The 16,461-nt window shown below is 35.6% G+C and overlaps 2 protein-coding genes across 5 annotated transcripts in view; one reads left to right on the top strand and one right to left on the bottom strand.

Moving 5' to 3' along the window:
* LOC117409350 (general vesicular transport factor p115-like) overlaps positions 1–1,607 on the top strand; it is a 30,090-nt gene extending 28,483 nt beyond the window's left edge. For all 3 annotated transcript variants that reach the window (XM_034015267.3, XM_034015268.3, XM_034015266.3), the window contains one exon: positions 602–1,607. In XM_034015267.3, coding sequence (XP_033871158.3) covers positions 602–676 — 75 coding nt within the window. In that variant the 3' untranslated portion in view covers positions 677–1,607. The remainder of the gene's footprint in view (positions 1–601) is intronic.
* Positions 1,608–2,185: 578 nt separating this feature from the next.
* On the bottom strand, positions 2,186–15,653 carry LOC117409137 (uncharacterized). 2 transcript variants are annotated; one of them, XM_058999281.1, is made up of 14 exons: positions 15,569–15,653; positions 13,993–14,055; positions 13,131–13,178; positions 12,333–12,383; positions 11,279–11,329; positions 9,983–10,570; positions 6,910–7,071; positions 6,606–6,714; positions 6,258–6,379; positions 5,902–6,022; positions 5,361–5,497; positions 4,988–5,136; positions 4,578–4,726; positions 2,186–3,947 (listed from the first exon to the last, which is right to left on the bottom strand). In XM_058999281.1, the coding sequence occupies exons 2-14, from the start codon at positions 14,038–14,040 to the stop codon at positions 3,928–3,930; spliced, it is 1,755 nt and encodes a 584-aa protein (XP_058855264.1). In that variant the 5' UTR covers positions 14,041–14,055; positions 15,569–15,653; the 3' UTR covers positions 2,186–3,927. The 2 variants fall into 2 exon arrangements, with proteins under 2 accessions (XP_058855264.1, XP_033870663.3); XM_034014772.3 differs by lacking the exon at positions 2,186–3,947 and having other exon boundaries at positions 4,365–4,726.
* Positions 15,654–16,461: the final 808 nt, after the last annotated feature.

Here is a 16,461-nt window from a genome sequence, read left to right as displayed (position 1 = left end):
ACTTACTGTAGGTGGCAGTCAGCACACACCTGATAAGTTAGGGCATTTATGAGGGTGAAGTTAATTTTCTGTAAGCTGGAGCTTTAAACTCCTTCCCATTGTTAAATCCTGGTTCCAGGATAAATTCCAATACAGTGGTTTTCCTGGGGAGAAGGGAACAATGCAAACCAATTACGAATAATACACAGCATTTACAATTGACCTCAGTAAATCTGGACAGATATTTTGGAGTTTACCATACTTTAACATGATTAAACATGTTGTGTTGTGGTTATTTATTTATTTATTTATTTATTTATTTTTTAAAACGGTGCTTTACCATACTTTATTGTGATTTGGCATACCGTTCTTGTCTGTGCTTTGTTACATTTTGCTATGCATTTAAGTTTTATAAGGGTGCTTACCTGTGACAGTTTGACAAGCTTGTTTCTTGTTTCTGTTTTTGCAAATAATTTGTTATAATTTGTCAGTAAGTTAAGAGGCAAGTTTCAGGTTGGCCTTCTGGAATTGCCCAGTGACAGACCAAAAAAAACAGTGTCCTATATTGAAGGGTATTTATTTGGCATTACTTGTACCTGAATAGTATTTTTATTGTACACAGATTGAGGAGGATGACGACCTAGACTGTAGAGACCAATATGATGAAGATGAAGATGACGATGACGATGATGATTAATTTTTCATTCTAAGAAAAGGGCATCTGTGAGAAGAGAAATACATTCTTAAAAAAAATGACAACTACATCACAGTAAAGAAGAGGAAAATCAAGGGGTGGTTCTTGAGCTGAAGTTGTTGAATGGTTGCAAGATACACCAACATTAATACACTATTTTAATTTTAGATGTTATTTTAATAAGAGTTAGACAACTTTGCGAAATAGAAAGAAATGATCTAGCCATTATTATGAGATTGAAAAAGCACGACTGGTAAATATTTTCCATTGCCCTCCATGTAAAACATTTATTTTAGCAAATTGTTTACAGGTCTCATTTGATGTTTCCTGTTTATCTGGAAAAAAGGGGTCTCTTTTTTGGCATATCACAGGTATTAAAATGCATTTTTAAATGCAACAATACAAAATTATTTTGATTACTTTGAAGGCAAATCTGGATGAAAATAATGCTCTTGGGAAAAGAGTATTTAAAGCTTGTAAGCTTGTAAGCGGTTCTTTATTTGTAACTGTGGCTATACCAGACCCTTGAATTGACAGTCTCATTGAAAATAAAGAGCGCTGCCTGTTCATGGGAGAATATGTACAATGAAGTGTGCCGCCTTTTAAAAAGCTGCATTATACAGTTAGCTGTACAATGCCTAACTCACAATGTCAAAAACCAACATACACAGAAGTGTGCTACCCTGCAACTACCTGCTGAACTTTGATATGCCTCCATTTGAAATTCTACAAACAAGAGTTTAATATTTCTGCAAGTTATTGTAGCAGCTCAGATGTCTCCCCAAGTATGAAACCTGTATCATTTATGTAATTTATCGGCTTGTATGCCAAGAGGAATTAAAAAAATGAGTGAATACACTTGTACTTAAACAAATGTAAATATAAAGGCATTGATTAAATGTTTTAGAAATAAATGCTGAGATGTTTAATTCGGTTGAATAGCATCTGGGGTTTTTTTATTTTTATTGATGATTGTTTAACACCTGGTTTCACATACCCTGATTTAGCACTAATCTTGGACTACCTTCCTAAAGTGCCAGTTTCGGGCTAGGTGAGGTTAAAGGATTTAGGAAGTTCAATAAAAACACAGTTCTTCATTTGTTCGTTCAGGAGGAATATGGCATATGGAGCTGTCTTACAAGTTTGACAATTTTTGGTACACTGCTACAAAGTAGACAACATTTAAATAAATTAAATACAGGCTTATTGTTTCTTTAACTTATTTGGATATTCTTATATTCTTATGGTGATGCATTATGTGTAACCAGATTATTGTGTACTATACACGCATTATAACTAAATGTTCAGTCCCTCTAACAATGTTAAGAAGTACATTTTAGGAAGACCACTAGGGGACCGGTTATGGAGTAGAGGTGAAAAGCTAGAGTTCCCACAACTTTAAAAATAATCACAAGCAATCCCTATCAATCCTTTTAACTATCTTTACTTTGTATAATACACAAGTGAAAGTAAATTCTGTTTTATTTGATTTATTGGCTGTTGTCAGTTCAATTTACTTTGCAATGCCTTCGAAACCATCACGCAAAAAGTTAATGGCTGCTGATCCAACTACCCTTGTTGCCGGGTCAAACGCCGATACAGGAGAGAGCCCTGCAGGGCCTGGCTACAGCTCAGTGATAAGAAGGATCGTCAAGGATTATTAGACGAGACAAGATCGCTACCCTTCGAATCAAAATACAGCAAGCACTTGCTCCCATTCAAGCCATGTTGTCAGAATGCACCGAGAAAGTATGGCAGGTGAATGTTGTTCATGATTTATTGAATTTGTACTGTATTATTTTTTGTATTATTTATTTCACTGAAATTCAGAGTGCGGGATGAAGCCGTTACTATTGCGATATGTGGGGATATGACTTCTTAATGTCAATGATTCGGTTGCTCCGTGCTTTTGAGGTGTTTGCTGATGAATGGGAGTTGTCTGTGACTTGACATCAGCTTCTGAACTACATTCCCTGGGATGCATAGCGATGACTTGAGTTGTGACGCAGAGGTTTTATATAGGGGTTTGCTTATTCAAGCTATAGGTGGCTTGTTTTGTAGCTCTATTGTGCAGCTTGTACTGTAGTTATAGCTCAAAGCAGTTACAGTTTACAAAATGACAAAACAGTTCTGTAAATGTACTCAAAATCATCATATTTGTAAAATATGCCCCCTTTTTTACAGTTTAAATAGTACCTAGCAACAGTATGACAAGTTGCAGTCTTGACAGGCATAAACCTGCCATTGACTTAAATTTGAATTGTTTACACTGCAAGAATGTTGCTATACATGTAACAAACTTTCAGTCATCCTTTAAAATAGACATTTGACAAACAATCCTCCCCAGATGATCCACTGGACTGGAGGAAGGTGCTTCTTCCTGATTACATTTGTTAACAAACCTTCGTCTAGACACAAGCACATTGCTTTTGTTTTCAAACCACAAGTATGTTCTTGCTGTCTGTTCTGTGCTGAAGCTGTCTAATTAAGGTATTGTTATAAATGTTGAAATATACCCGTGATTAATGTAATTCTCCTTATAGTCATCAAAAATGCTTTGATACCACTCAAGTCTAGGAAGCAAATCACAAGTGTTTAATTGAAATCTAGGTACAGCTTTACGAGGGCGTTTGTAGTGTGTGTCATCCCAATATATAACACTTAAAATGATAACCTGTTATTTTCAGTAAACAGACAATAAAGAGCCTAAAATGAAACCTACCCCAGGTATGTTTTAAAGATATTAACAGTGTTAATGATGGGTACCCTCAGAAAAATAATGTATAAACTAATAGTTGTACATGGCAGACTAAGGTATATAGACACTAGCCAATACTGTTGCCAAAATAAACAATTAAATATTAGAGCCGATAAGTATCCACACATAAAAAAGCTAGTGAATTTCTAAAGGCATTGCCCTCTGAATCTAGATCATAGTTGATATTCCTAGAAGGAATGCACACATTATTACTGTCAACATATGTTTCTACAGCTTGGTCTGCCAGTGCACCTCTATTGTATATTTGTCTTGTGGGTGTAGAATCAGGGCTGTATAGAAATTGTCCCAATATAAAGTGATCTCAGGTGCTACTATTACATATACATTGTGCTAGTGGTTTGTATAAATATTGGAGGAAAACAGTTTGCAATCCGCAAGTTTACATAACTTGGTGTATTTTATAAGCAAAGCTGTCAATGTCTTCAGACCAAAGTACATCGTCACTGGGGTGTACAATCCTGCACTGGGTGTAGTATTAAAAAAGATCAATCCCATCTGGAAAAAAAGAAAAACAACACATTTAACCACTGGTTACCTTTAAAATGTACTTCAAGCCCTTACCAAGCATACACCACATATGTTTAAGTGGTAGTCATACCAACTGTATAGTATTTACAATATGTTATGACTTTTTTTTTTAACTGTCTTTCTATTCTCTTTCTATTCTCTTTGAATAAAACATCAAGCATTTTTCAATGAGGGAGGGTAGATATATGGCTACTACAGGTGTTGTGAAGGGGTTATTTCAGGGCTGATATAAAGTTTCTTGGCTTGGATTTGTCCACACGTAAGGTGGTTTATCAAGCCGACACAGAGTGCTGAATTTTGGTACTGGCACAGAACAAGCTACGGGAAACACGATGCAATAAAAAAATAATGGGTATATGGAGAAGCAGTTGAAGCCCATATGTGCATATCACCTGCCTATAAAGCTGTATGTTTCTAGACTCAGCTCATTCATTCAGCATTGTATCACTTGGTGATCTTAATCCTTTATGGCACCATGTGTTCCCCCATTGTGGCTCCTCGTGGCTTTTTTTCAGCTAGTTATATCCCAAGCTACTTTAGACCAGCCTTCTGTGTTACTACATAAAATAAACTTGGTCGACAGAAAATGCTCCGTACTGTTTTTTATGCCAAAACAGGAACACCACTCTTTGAGGGAGACTCTCTTGTCTCGGCTGGAGTCACACTGTTTAAAGAAACGAGATTTGCAGTGATCCATGGGAATTATTGAAGCCCGGAGAGGAGCAAGCTCAGAGTGACTCAGGTACCTGAAATACAGAGCATTCATTTAGCTTTTGGATTTATTCAGAGCAATTAATACCTAGTACCATTAACTCCCTAGGTTATTAGAAGGAGAAACCTGGGAAGAAATTATTTAAAATATGGCCAACAGTTGATTGGGACAAAATTTAACATAAATGTCTTCTCTACTGGAATGGCATTCTTTGGTGTGCACAAAATAGAAAATGGAGGAAAAGGTAGTTATCCTCAAAAGTTCATATTAGCATAACCATTTTTTTTTTGCTTACCCATCAGCTGGCTTTCGATCAAGCTGACCAAACTGCCAGTGAACTGGATATATGTTCATGAGGTAGTTCATCTCAAAGTTGTTGCTTTGCCGACCAGGACCATAGACACTAGCTTTTATTTGTGCCTGAAGGTTGTAGATTTTCTTAACCTATGGCAAAATGTTATATAAAGCTTTTATATGTTAACAAACAACAGTGGTAGATTTAAATGTTAAAACTGTTTAAATTATTAAAAGCAGGAGACTTAAAAAAAAAAAAAAAAAAGTGAAGTGAATGTCTTTTGAGTTCATTTTTGTTTCATAAGTAAGTAAAACAAAACCGGCCTACTTACAGAATAGCCTCTTAATTATTCATTTAAAAACGTTATACTTACAATTATTCTCTGTTTCTTTGTCAATAATCCTGGTTTCTTTAGATCGTATTCATACTGATGCACCAGAACATCTTTCAGCCAATTCCGAATAAGAAGAGAGAACTGAGACAACTCATTATCTAGACATGGTGCAATGTCTACATGAAACAAAAAAGTCAATTTAAAATTCATGCTTGAACCCTTTTAAGTTTAACAGATGTTTATAATAATTAATCACTTAATATGTATTTGTTGTAGCCAATAACCCTTTTCTTTTAAACTGTTATGGGTCAATTAAATAATTAAGGGTCTGGTTGGAACAAAGTCCAACAGTGGAATGGATTGGAAGAGACAAGGTTACCAACCCCTGATTTAAAGTGCCCCCAAAAAGTGAATGTATAAATATAGTGACACTTATCTTTCAACTCACCAAGACTTAAGGTCAAGAAAATACCATTTATTGAAAAAAAAAAAGTAACAGGAGACCCTCGGGTCTGAGGAGGTTCTTAGTTAAATTTATTTGTAAATATATATCAACAGTGCAAAACTTGCAATGACTTACATTTGCAGGCTCCAGTATAATCCAGATGAAGGCTCTGTCCCGGAGAAACGTCTTTAAAAGTACACTTTGCTGCGAAGAGATGACAGGAATTTTCATATGTTTTGTTGTCTGTGCCACATACCTGAAGAATACAAATACACCAGGATCAGTGCCAACATTTCATCTTATTTTTATCATAAATTCAGTTGGTTAGCAAGTTATGCAAAGAGCAAATATTAATTTCAGCAAATATGTTTATAAAAAACATATTTTGTACCCACAGAATAAACCTAGTTTACATTACTTAATACTTAAATTATAGCTCTCATAAAAGGACATAGATCAATCATGATATAAAAAAACAAAACAAAACTCACCATGTCAGATTTGCCGATGCTTGAAGGACATGTGGTGGGATCCTGGCAAACACACCTTAGCTTAATCTCTGTATTGACATTGCACACCTTTCCACGTGGGCAGTGGTAGTTTTCACAGGAGTCTAGAATAATGCATTTAAGATATTTACGAAATTAACATCCTTAGACAAACTGATTTCAACAGTCTGTGCCCTGCCTAGATAAGCTGCTACTGCGTCTTATTGGAGAATTTTACAGGACTGAGGAATCACTCAGGATTGTGTCAATTAATGTTTAATACCACAAACTATTTCCAGACTTATGGTTTCTACAGATATCCAATGTTTTTAAAAGGAGTATTAAACATACCTATATACTCATCCACTTGATACTCGTTATTATCATTAAAATTTTGTTCCCGATAATCCCCAGCATCATCTTCCTCTCGTGGGTTACCAGCCTCTTTATAGTCTTGATCCTGTGTGTGAGGTGAAAGAAAACATTGTATCTAATACTGTATATAGGTTCCATTTCCACAACACTATCTTTCAATGAGTATTGGGCCCTGAGAAATTAATTTTTTCGCTGTGGGCTTAATGCTGGAGTACTGGGGGTTAGTGTATAACCACACACAGGTCAAATGGAAAAGTAACGAAACATATTAAATACATACCACTTTAATGTTTGAAATCTCCAAGGATTCTGTGGTTTTAAGCAATTGTATTAGATCCCCATTTCTGCTCAATATGTCCCTTCTGTTTGAATCTGAACGAAATGGCTTAACAGCTTCTCGCTTGTGACGCAGGATGAAGATGTCTTTGCTCGTTGATTCATCCTGCAGAAATTTATCCACAAACAGGGCATTTTCAAAATGTGCACTGCCTGTTTTCTGAATACCAGTCTGCTTTTCAATTGTCCCAGGGGTTGTAGTTGCCATTCTTTCTTCAGAATTAAGCCATAAAATATATATATATATATGCCTATAGAATGTCTACACCCCCTTTCAAAATTTTCACCTTTTGTTGCCTTATAGCCTGGAATTAAAATGCATTAAAATAGTTTTTTTTTCATTTATCTACACATCCTACCCCACAACTTCCAAGTGAAAAATATATTCTGCAATTTGTAGAAAATTAATTAAAAATAAAAACTGAAATAGCTTGGTTGGATAAGTGTCCAGCTCAGGTGTAACCAATCGCCTCCAAACCTGATGACCGAGCAAGAAGGAGACTGATCAGAGAGGCTAGCAAGAGGCCAAAACTTTGCAAGAGATACAGGCTTTTATGGCCAAGACTGGTCAAAGTGTGCATGTGACAACAATATCCCAAGCACTCCACAAATCTGGCCTGTATGGTAGGGTGGCAAGAAGGAAGCCATTACTCAAGAAAGCCCACCTTGAATCCTGTTTGAAGTATGCAAAAAAACACACAGGAGATTCTGTAGCCATGTGGCAAAAAGTTTTCTGGTCTGACGAAACTAAAATGGAACTTTTTGGCCTAAATGCAAAGCGTTATGTTTGGTGCAAACACAACACAGCGCATCACCCAAAGAACACCATCCCTACTGTGAAGCATGGTGGTGGCAGCATCATGTTATGGGGATGTTTCTCATCGGCAGGGACTGGGGCACTTGTCAGGATAGAATGGAAAATGAATGGAGCAAAGTACAGAGAAGTCCTTGAGGAAAACCTGCTGCCCTCTGCAAGAAAGCTGAAACTGGGACGGGAGTTCACCTTTCAGCATGACAACGACCCAAAGCACACAGCCAAAGCTACACTGGAGTGGCCAAGGAACAAAAAGGTAAATGTCCTTGAGGGGCCCAGTCAGAGCCCCGACCTAAATTCAATCTAAAATTTGTGGCATAACTTGAAGATCGCTGTCCATCAGCGCTCCCCAACAGAGCTTGAACAGTTTTGTAAAGAAGAATGGTCAAATATTGCCAAATCTAGGTGTGCAAAGTTGGTAGAGACCTATCCCAACAGACTCCCAGCTGTAATTGCTGCCAAAGGTGCTTCCACCAAGTATTAACTCAGGGGGGTGGAGACTTATCCAATTATGATCTTTCAGTTTTGTATTTTTAATATATAATTTTTTTTCTCAATGAAAACTTTTTTTCCCCTTAACCGTGTGGTGTGTAGATAAGTGCATGAAATGCATGAAACTCTGAGGCACTGACACAACAAAATGTGAAAAAAGTTCAAAGGGGTCTAGACTTTCTATAGGCACTGTATAGTGCTCACCCTTTATAATGCTATAGTGGGGAGCCATAGTTACAAGACCGTGCTATTTGTGTTCCGCCTTATAACGAGCATAAAAGGGCTACTGTAATGGCATTATGGAGCAAATGGGAGCCACAACCCTACTGTGTTATAACCGATTCCGCACTATAATGAGGCGCGTTATAACGGGTGAGCCCTGCATATATATTGTTTGCTGTATTGTTGTTTCACTATTGTTGGTGAATAACCAGAAAGAATCATCTATTTTCTAAGGAATTGTGACAGGAATCTGCCTGCGAGAGCGGCATCAATGAAAGAGCATCATTTTCCCAAGAGCGTCTCCACTGTTTTTCTTCTGCCTTCCTACAGTATAATTAATTTTAATATAAGAAATACCCTGATCAAATTAAAATACAATTGAAACTTTAAATGTGCACTTCCCGTGCTCAATCCTGGAAGAGCAGCAGAATTCAGATCATGCAGTAGTACTGTACTAACATTCGATTCTGTCAACGTATTTTTGGCCCTTAAAACTCCACTGCCATTAGTGCCAGAAACACGATTCGGTGCTTTTACTATTTCTTCCCCTCTGACATTCTTTCTGGATCATCAGAAGAGAGATTTTTGCTCTTTTTGAAAGGTTGAACCAAACTTATCTGCTTCTGTTTGCTCATTACTACCACTAATAAACAGTACAATTCTATAACCCTACAATGTCTGTTTTATGCCAACCGATCGCACGAGATTACATGCGTACGAGAGTCCACGTTATGAAGATGTAATTTTGCAAACCAATGGTACGCACAGTGCATAACGTGCATACTGCAGCGCCAATGGTCATGTGAGTAGCCCAGACCCAATGAGAAACTATCAGCATCTATGGTTGCTGAGAAAAAAGAAATTAAACATTCTATCGCCATAGCACCCAGTTTGCACCCCTGATTTAATATTATTCAAATTCAGATGATATTCAGCATTCTTTTACCTGCTTGTCCATTTGTGCTGAAACTTACCAAGGACATTAGCACAAGTTATTGGAGACTGGAGTCTGTCCAAATGTCACACATTTTTACATCTATAGAACCACATATTCATTTATGATGAAATGTATGATGAACATACTTTACAGCTATGGCCAAAAGTTTTGCATTGCCTAGAATTTTAGGATTGAGACATCATTTTTTTTATTTTTATGAACCTATATGGACATAATTTAAATCTTTTATTTAACATCATGTAATCAAAGAAACTACATGATATTGCAAAAGTCTACTGGAAGCCACAATAGTAGGACAGTATTTCATGATAGATTTCGAAAGTGCTCACATTTTTCAATTATTGTTTTTTGTTAAGTATATGGGAAAAAAAAAACTACAAAGCAGTATGTAATTCAATATGTTAACTTAACTTTATTCAGCAGGTTTACTTCGAATTTATGAAGCAAAGTGAGATAATTCTATAGGGTAATTCCAAACTTTTGGCCATAGCTACACATTTATGGCATGGGATAAACGTCACTGTTACTAACCTTTGGCAACACAATGGAGAATTTATGCAAATATCGTTTTCTACTTTCGTCAAAAAAGTTGTTAGGAATGTATTTGCTTCTGGAAAATTTGACTTCAGCATAGTTATCATCTGTGACTTCTAGAGTCCTTTTAGCAGTAGGTCTTACAAGAGCTCTCCCGGGTGTAAGAGTGAAATCAAGACATTGGTCCACTGGCATCGTGGTTGTAGGGTCTACTTTAACTGCACCATTACCACCACCTTTCTTTGTAAATTCTGCAGTTGGTATTTGACTTTGAGTTACAGCCTGGCCATCAAGAGTAGGATGCTCCCAAGATTCAGGCACTTCATTCCTCTCTTCTGTTTGTGTTACCACATGACCATCCACAAAGTTACCTTCATCCCACCAGTCAGTTGGGACTTCGGTTTTCCCCTCAAATTGTGTATCATCCTTAATGTTGTTATCTCCTCTTTGTTGTGTGATAGGTATGTTTTTTGCTGTGGATGTGGCCTGAATAATACTGTCTCCTCTAGGGATTGTGGTTTTAGTTGTGGATGTTGCTATAGTAACAGGTCTGGTTGCTGCAGTTGTAGTTTTCATTCTGTTAAGCTGTGTGTGAAAACAATAATAGGACATGTCATGTAACACTGTTCGTATTTAAGTTGATTGAAGCTTATTTTTAAGCAAAAATCTAGAAGTCTGTTTTTTGGTGGCATTTAATCACACTTGCTAGAAGAGCTTTATATAATTATCTAAAAAGGTTTGCTAATACAGTGGTGTTTTTTTGTTATTGTTTTTTGTATTGAAAACATATTGTGAACAGCACCATAAAACAGGGAAATAGCAGAGGTTGTAAAGAGGCAGACTATCATTCCTTCCTAACTATAAAACATTCAATGTTTGTATATGTAGTGATACTAAAAGAAATGTATACAACTTGTATGTTTCTTTTAATATTACTATGTTGCATTATCAAGTGTTGCATTATTTATAGATAGATAGATATAGAGATAGATAGATATAGAGGAGGCTGTGTGGTCCAGTGGTTAAAGAAAAGGGCTTGTAACCAGGAGGTCCCTGTTTCAAATCCCATCTCAGCCACTGACTCATTGTGTGACCCTGAGCAAGTCACTTAACCTCCTTGTGCTCCGTCTTTCGGGTGAGACGTAATTGTAAGTGACTCTGCAGCTGATGCATAGTTCACACACCCAAGTCTCTGTAAGTTGCCTTGGATAAAGGCATCTGCTAAATAAAACAAATTATATATATATATAATATGTCTAAAAAAAAACTTTTATAAAATTAAGGTGAACCTACCAAGTGCTGCCAATAACGGAGCCATATCAAGTAATTTAGAGGATGATAGTTCTGTACATGGAAGAAACAGTGACACTTTATTTATATGTTTATCCAGTTAAACAACCACCCATTTGAGTGTTACATTGTGCTATTTATGGATGCATTTATACTATTTACTATCACACAAAACCTGTCAGATCTATTATGTGTATAAAATAAGATGCAATTCAGTAAATCTTCAAGACATGCTTAACATTATAGGAGGGATGCTCAACATTATAGGATTAGTAGTGACTAGAATGGAAGTATGTTTGCCTAATTGAATTACATTTTTGTTTTGATGAACGCATCTGTATTTAAGATAATTTCTAAAACTATGTGGATGATACAATGTTTGTAAATTATAATAGGAGAAAGAAAATACTGGATAAAGGTAGATTAATTGTCTTTAAATTTAAGTAAGGAAACATATATTTAAATATGTAAACCAAATATGCTATGTTATAGAATTTGAATTGAAAATACTGGAATTATTTTCTTTTTATAGTCAGAATAATGGTGCTTTAAACTTCATTTGCACTGGTTTCGTTAATATTTCCATCAGTATTTTGGGTACGAAATCTAGGCTTTGCGGCCTTTAGATATCTAATATTTTTCAGTTACCATAAGAAACTCACTGTTTCAGAGGTATAGTATTTTTTTTTGTATGACAGGTTATTTATTATTTAGTATCAGCTATATGTTTTCAAACAATGTAGGTAATTACACAACGTACCAGTTAAGAAATAATTTAAAATAAATAAATAAATGAAAGGTATTTACAATTAAAAACTTGATGTTAACTCACGTGATAATTTTGGTAGATAACATAATATTTGATGATTTAATTTTTTTTTTTTTTAACATTATTTGAAATGTGGGCCCTGTTCACAAATCATTACGGACTGTTCTTTTAGGTTAAATAAAGCTTTGAAAAAACAATCCCAGCCCTCTCTAAAACAGTTGAAAAAACATTCCTTAAAATAGTCTTTAAAGTTTTGTAAACAGAGTACATCGAGAGGTTTTTACTTACTTGTGGTCTTTGTCTGTATGCATAGTATGGTTGCCTGTAGGTGAGTAACATCTGTGAAAATGGTACAATACCAGTGTACAATTAGTGTTTAGACATTTTTTTTTAAAATGTAAAACAATAAAGGACAGAGTTATTTTGTATGATGTTGGTACTGCATGGATATTTTTTCTGACTAATCCATTAAACCAAAAATGTCCTAAGCGTTATATACATTTTGCTATCGACCTGTTTGGTACCCTAAGACCCCTATATGGTCAATACAGGGTGTGGATGTTGTGTGTTCTGAGGAATATGGGTGGTGGTTCTGTTGTGTGCCCTGGCACTGTAGTGGTGTGAAGTGCTTCACAAAGCTAGTAGGGGGCAGTAAAGTGATAATAAGAGTTAGTCTGTTGAATTTATTATTATTATTATTATTTATTTCTTAGCAGACACCCTTATCCAGGGCGACTTACAATTGTTACAAGATATCACATTATTTTTACCTACAATTACCCATTTATACAGTTGGGTTTTTACTGGAGCAATCTAGGTAAAGTACCTTGCTCAAGGGTACAGCAGCAGTGTCCCCCACCTGGGATTGAACCCATGACCCTCCGGTCAAGAGTCCAGAGCCCTAACCACTACTCCACACTACTGCCCCACTGCTCCACAATTTATGTATCTCAAATAAAACAAAATGACTAATTTGATTCAAACTTTTTCCAAGACACACATTCTCAAAAATACTAGAAAAATATTCAACTACTTTGTGAACCGGATGCTGTGTTGTTTCTGTGCCTGTAACAAACCACAACCTACCCCAGATTCATCACTTGAGCTATCTGACCCTGTTCTATAATAGTAATTCTGAAAAAAAAAAAAAAAAGTCAGAAGAATAACAAACACATTTTTAAAATTGACCTTTTAAAAAACAACTGTGACATTGGATTATAGTTCATTTAAAATCATGATCAGGCTCAAATTGTATAACAAATAATCAAAGATATACAATATTTGACACCAATGTACTTGCAACCAGACTTGAGAGGTTAATTGGAATTTGCCTAAGGGCACAAATTGGGTTTGGTACTCAACCATTTATTATCTATCACTGTAGTGACTCATATAATTAAGTCATATACCATGTACTCAAGGAGCTTAAATAATGGTAAATGCTATATTAAAACTTGATTTTGAATGTCACAAATAAAAGTGTGTTCTGTGATGGAACAAAGCCATGGGTAATTCTATGCCAACTGATATTGTCAACCATGGGTCAACCCTGTATGCTTTGATTGTTTACAAAATTGAGGACTGTTTTAAGGTGTATTTATTTAATATTCTCTTTGGTTAAACAGTGCATTAAAAATGGGAATACGATTCCAACTCTCTCTTAAGCAACTGAAAAGGTTTGATGAGTGGCAAACTGGATTTTAACGTTTGGTGAATAGGGTCTAATAAGTCATGGTTTATTTATTTTAATAGCATGCCATAATCAGACTTTCTGTAATTACACCAGTGTCATATTTTCCTTTTACTTCTAAACTACACTATTTTCAAATTGCATGTCCCTTAAATTGGTATTGGTATAACTTAAACAATTGGTCACTTTTAATAAGGGGAAGAGGAAAATCTAACCCATTATCACTTCAATATGGTAGGACTAAATTACAATACTTACAGAAACAGAGAAATGGACAGACAAAAGGAAGATAAATAAACTCTTCATCTTAAATGGATAATCCTGCAATACAAAGTAGATATTAGAATTGTATTTGCAGTGTTTAGCAAATTGCATCAAAAGATATTTTGACATTTTGAGAAGGTAGACAGACAACTGGCTGGATTCATTCAAAAACATGACTTGTGCTTTTTCCTAGTCTTTGGTGCTATTTTATCAAACGTTCAGACATAGGAGGACCTGCTTTAAACATACCATTAATACTAGCATAAAAAAATAAATAATCTTCTTTCTTTATATTCTATAAGCCCTTGAAAACAGGGGTTGGACAAACAAAAATAGCACAGACATTATATAAATGGACATGTATTTTACACATAAATGTTGCATCCCTGTCTAAAATGTACTGGAAATCATTTGTCCAACACTCTAAAGAGAAATAACAAAACAGCTACATTTTTCATTAGATTCAATTAGGCAAATCTCAACATTGGCGACTGTTTTTGGTCTTTTATTGACGTTTGTTGACAGCTGAAGTTTTACAGCTTAGTCGATGGTGTGCCATCGCATTTTTGGTCCACATTACTGTTTTACTTTAGCAGCCAATCATTACATCTGGTGAGATTAAAGTTGAAATTATAAAAACTGCCATTTTTCATAGATCACACACCAGTTATTCAAAATGTCTGCACCAATCAGGTCACAGCTTGAAACTTTAATTGAGCCTCTTATACAGTTAATCAAATACTGTTTCACAGTTCTAATGCCACCCTTTTTTCTGTGAACATTTGCATGAGTATGAAATATTACAAACAGCATAAAGGATGTCTGTAGGTGTTACATGTGGCACTGTTTTCAAATGGTGGTACATAACAAAGTCACACCAGTTACATATGAATGAACATTTTAATTATTATATTTAGCTGCTGCCCTTACCTTTCCTAGATGATGTAACAGAGGGTATTGTAAAAGTATAAATTCATCACAGTTCTTTTTAGAATTTTCATTAGTATTATTGTTTCACTTTAAAAGCTATTACACCATTAACACACTCAACAACATATTTCTGTTCAGGCTAATACGATCATCTTGAACTGTGCAAAGATATTAATAACACACTTCCCACAATGCAGCATTAGAAATCACAATTCCAGATATGGAATTATTATAAGAACTTTGAACATTTACTATGCATATGTACTACAGATGTCTTTATCATTTTTATTACTAACAATTTGTATTAATATCATGAATTTACAAAAGTGACAGCATGTTGAAAAAAAAAAAAAGTTTCACCACTGTATGTACATACCTGACCAGGCATGTATCATACAATGTTGTCATATTCTGCTAGAGGAATAATGATGCAAAAAAACCACAAAAAATTTGGGAGCTTAAGAAATTGCAACATCACACTCAAGACAGTATACTGTATTGAAAGGCATGCTTACATCAAGTTCAGTACATGATTTTTATGAAAAATAAATAATTTAAAAGACTTATAAGCATGATGACTGGTCATGATGTTATAAATAATTACGTTAATGACATACTTCAATAAATAAATAGTACTTACTACAAGGAAAGCAGAAATTCCAATTTAAGTGCACTTCTTTTATTTTAGAAAAAAACTAGTTTGTTTCCCTGCTCATGGAACTGATTATTTCATTCTGGTTCTCCACCAGCAGCCCAACAAACAATTATTAAGATAAGTTTATGATGTCAGTAGGTGTAACATTTCCCATTTAGCTTAGAAACTCCCACACTTCCATTAGAGCAGGGGTGTCAAACTCAGTTCCTGGAGGGCTGCAGTGTCTTCTGGTTTTCGTTCCTCCCGAGCTCTCAATTACTTAATTGGTCTAATTATTTGATTAACTGGACGCATTTAACACGTCTCTTCAGGCCTCAAAATGTTTCATAGGTAGTGCACCTCGAATCAAGTGCATCTTTAAAACCATCAACTGTAAAAGACCTTGAAAAATATTAAATATGTCCAACTGAACAAATAATTAGATCAATTATGTTAACTGAGAGCTTAAATTGGAATGAAAACCAGAAGACCCTGCGGCCCTGTGACACCCCTGTATTAGAGATGTTCTCTAAGCATGTCATATGGACAGCTATTCATTTTAAATATATAAACAAACAATTATGTTATTATTTATTTAAGGACGTGGGCTCTCTGTTTTTTGTCATTCAGTGTTTAAAATAAAAAAATCAACGACTTTGAAAAAGACCAAGCCTTTTGCCTTTCTGTCTTTCAGCGGCCTCCTCGCTTGCGTGGTAGGCTGCTCTTTGTATCTGTCTGTCGTGTGTGAGCGACTGCCTGTCGAGTGGTTGTCTATTCTTCCTTAGAGTACACAGTTCCTCCACGGGGCTAGGCCTTGCCTTATCCCTGCTGTTGCGTGACTCTTCCAGTCGCGTTCTCCTCCACAGGGCTAGGCCTTGCCGCATCCCCGCTGTTGAGTA

Source organism: Acipenser ruthenus, chromosome 2 (genome assembly GCF_902713425.1).
Source record: "Acipenser ruthenus chromosome 2, fAciRut3.2 maternal haplotype, whole genome shotgun sequence".
Lineage (NCBI taxonomy): Eukaryota > Metazoa > Chordata > Actinopteri > Acipenseriformes > Acipenseridae > Acipenser > Acipenser ruthenus.
This window is presented reverse-complemented; position numbering and strand designations above follow the sequence as displayed.

Excerpts from the sequence above, each read along its gene's own strand:
- LOC117409137 (XM_034014772.3), bottom strand. The coding sequence starts at position 14,040 with ATGAAGAGTTTATTTATCTTCCTTTTGTCTGTCCATTTCTCTGTTTCT. Across the intron at positions 13,179-13,992 it reads CTGTCCATTTCTCTGTTTCT|AATTACTATTATAGAACAGG; the intron begins GTAAGTATTGTA and ends TTTTTTTTTCAG. Across the intron at positions 10,571-11,278 it reads TCCGTTATTGGCAGCACTTG|CTTAACAGAATGAAAACTAC; the intron begins GTAGGTTCACCT and ends TTTCACACACAG.